This window comes from Corticium candelabrum, chromosome 6 (genome assembly GCF_963422355.1).
Source record: "Corticium candelabrum chromosome 6, ooCorCand1.1, whole genome shotgun sequence".
Lineage (NCBI taxonomy): Eukaryota > Metazoa > Porifera > Homoscleromorpha > Homosclerophorida > Plakinidae > Corticium > Corticium candelabrum.
In genome coordinates, this window is record NC_085090.1 from 3,484,429 (window position 1) to 3,486,928 (window position 2,500).

The window sequence follows — 2,500 nt, forward strand, 5'->3', positions numbered from 1 at the left end:
ATTGATTGACACCAAGAAGACACAAAAGCAGCATGAGAAATTTGTCCAATCTGTGTTAAACCAAAGCCTCCATTCTTGAGCTTTAGAGTCGCTTGTTTCCAGGCTGTATCATTCAAATGATTGAAACCAATGATGTCCACAAATGAAGATCTAGTCATTTTGTCATGGATGACTGCTGCCAGTTCTAGATCACGAGGAAATACTTGCCTTGCCAAGTAGTTCAATCTAGGCACATGACAGTGTCGTAGAATCAGCATGGAGATTTGCCGATTATTCAGCAGGGCCAATTCACGGCAAAGTTCCTTCCCACCCTTGGCAATGTCAGCACATTGAGAACGAACAAATTCAGGTTTTCCTACTGGTGTGCAGACAGACAGACAGACAGACACACAGACTGTCGTAGCCTTAAGTGTTTGCTGTTGATTTATAGGTATTTTGTATAAAGACTGGCTTTTAAGTTCTTGATGAAAATTCCTTTGGATTTGAAATATATGTATTTGACAAACAGACAGAAAGACGGACAGATAGAAAGACTGACAGGGAGGCAGGTAGACCGGCAAATATTCAGAGAAACAGGGAGACAGGCAGACACACAGACCGACAGAAAGATAGACCGACAGAAACAGACAGACTGACAAACTGACCAAGGAAAGAGCCTAACAGACAGGCAGACAGGCAGCTTCGACATCATGTTAACAACAAATAGTTGGGACCTTCATTCATTAGCTATTGTTTAGATAGTGTTGTACTGAGGGGCCACTAGCTGGGACCAACAGATTTCGGGGTGTTATGTGTAGATTTGTTTTAGTGTTAGTGATGTTGTACTAGTTTTGATGACGTAATCAATAGAGAACTAACACAGAAAGATAGAGAGACAGACATACAAACAGACAGACGAACAGACAGACAGCCAGCCAGACAGATGCAAAAGTGTTATTGCAGAAGATGACTTGAGTCCAGTATAGTGTTAACTCAGTTGGTGCTATTAGTAACTTGGTTAGCCTATTGTCCACTGCTTGACTCTTAGTCGTACTTAGGGACATTTTGGGTCTTAGTTCTCTTGGAACTTGCTGATTTTTAGCGTAGACTGTAATAATGTCTTTTATAAGAAATACACGTATTGACAAACAGACAGACAGACAGACAGACAGACAGACAGACAGACAGACAGACAGACATAGTTTGTAATAGTAGTCATGTATGAAAATATATTATATGACAGACAGACAGACAGACAGACGACAGACAGACAGACAGACAGACAGACAGACAGACAGACAGGCAGGCAGAGACAGGCAGACATATTATAGACAGATAAACAAACACCTAGACAGAAAGGCGGACATAATGATATATTTCTACGCTTTGCCTACTAATAGCAACTACCGGACCCACAGACCTAAGCATCTAAAACAAACCACTAAAATTCACGCTACGGTAGGAGTGCAGTTAGGAAGGTCATTCAGAAAACCAAACATGCATACTTTAATACCGCATTTCACACTGACAATAAGGAACGTGTATAGGTGTTTCTCAAGGTCTTGACTGTAGTTTTCATAATTTTTGGAATTCCATTGTCTAAGAGCATGAGTTTTGTCTATCAAGCAAATTTTTCAGTTTATTTACAAACTATTCTCTTTTTCTGCAGGTGTTTTTGTACTAGACATTCTTATAATGATTTTGATCTTTGTGTTCTAGATGCAATGTCTCTAGCGGAATGTGCGATTGTGTTCCCGGATGGCACACTTCAACTTGCTCACATCGATGTCCACCCGGACATTTCGGCTACCAGTGTGTGCAAAAGTGCGAGTGTCAGAACAACGGAAAATGCGACGTCGAAGACGGCAAGTGCACGTGCACCAGTGGTTACACAGGAGAGCGGTAAGGCTCAGTCTCATAGACGATGATTTAAGCCACAGGAAAAAAATATTTTTGTTTGAAAACAGTTGTATGCTAAAAATTTGTGCGCATGACTGCATTAAAATGTTTTATTTCTTTGTTATTAGTATACTAAGTTTTAATGCTTTGAAATGTATTCTTTTCTGCCTCATTTAATGTGGAGTACAAATTATTGATATCTATATTTTTTCTTATACAGAACATTAATTTTGCATATTTTATGTATTGTACTTTCTGCAGATGTATTAGTGATCTATCTATAATTTTTTAAAATTTTATAAAATATTTATTATAAGTCCCAGGAGGGACTAGCCGTACCATTTACACCAGTATCATTTTTGAAATTGCTACAGCACAGTCTAGTAGAGAGTTGCTGATGAAAATGACAAATAGATTGACTAATTAAAATATTATGTTTAAAAGAAACTCTACGTGCTATAATCTTGGCCACTTAAAGGCTAGAAGGGGTCTAAAGACCCAGAGTCTCAACTACGAGCGGATGAAAATGGTGGCTGTGCTGGAAACATTCAGGTGATGTCATTCGTCCTTCTCCATCTCTCCTGCTTCAGATGCTGCACCTGCATAACTTGCTGCTTGAGTG

At 39.3% G+C, this 2,500-nt stretch overlaps 2 protein-coding genes across 4 annotated transcripts in view; one reads left to right on the forward strand and one right to left on the reverse strand.

Annotated features, from left to right (window-relative positions):
• LOC134180684 (uncharacterized) overlaps positions 1–263 on the reverse strand; it is a 1,269-nt gene extending 1,006 nt beyond the window's left edge. Inside the window, exon 1 of the mRNA XM_062647866.1 lies at positions 1–263. This exon is cut by the window's left edge and continues 312 nt beyond it. Within this exon, the coding sequence (XP_062503850.1) occupies positions 1–257 (257 nt within the window). The 5' untranslated portion in view covers positions 258–263.
• The window catches only part of LOC134180682 (multiple epidermal growth factor-like domains protein 6), a 30,559-nt gene that overhangs the window by 21,784 nt on the left and 6,275 nt on the right, over positions 1–2,500 (forward strand). For all 3 annotated transcript variants that reach the window (XM_062647862.1, XM_062647863.1, XM_062647861.1), the window contains exon 26: positions 1,699–1,881. In XM_062647862.1, the coding sequence (XP_062503846.1) occupies positions 1,699–1,881 (183 nt within the window). The remainder of the gene's footprint in view (positions 1–1,698; positions 1,882–2,500) is intronic.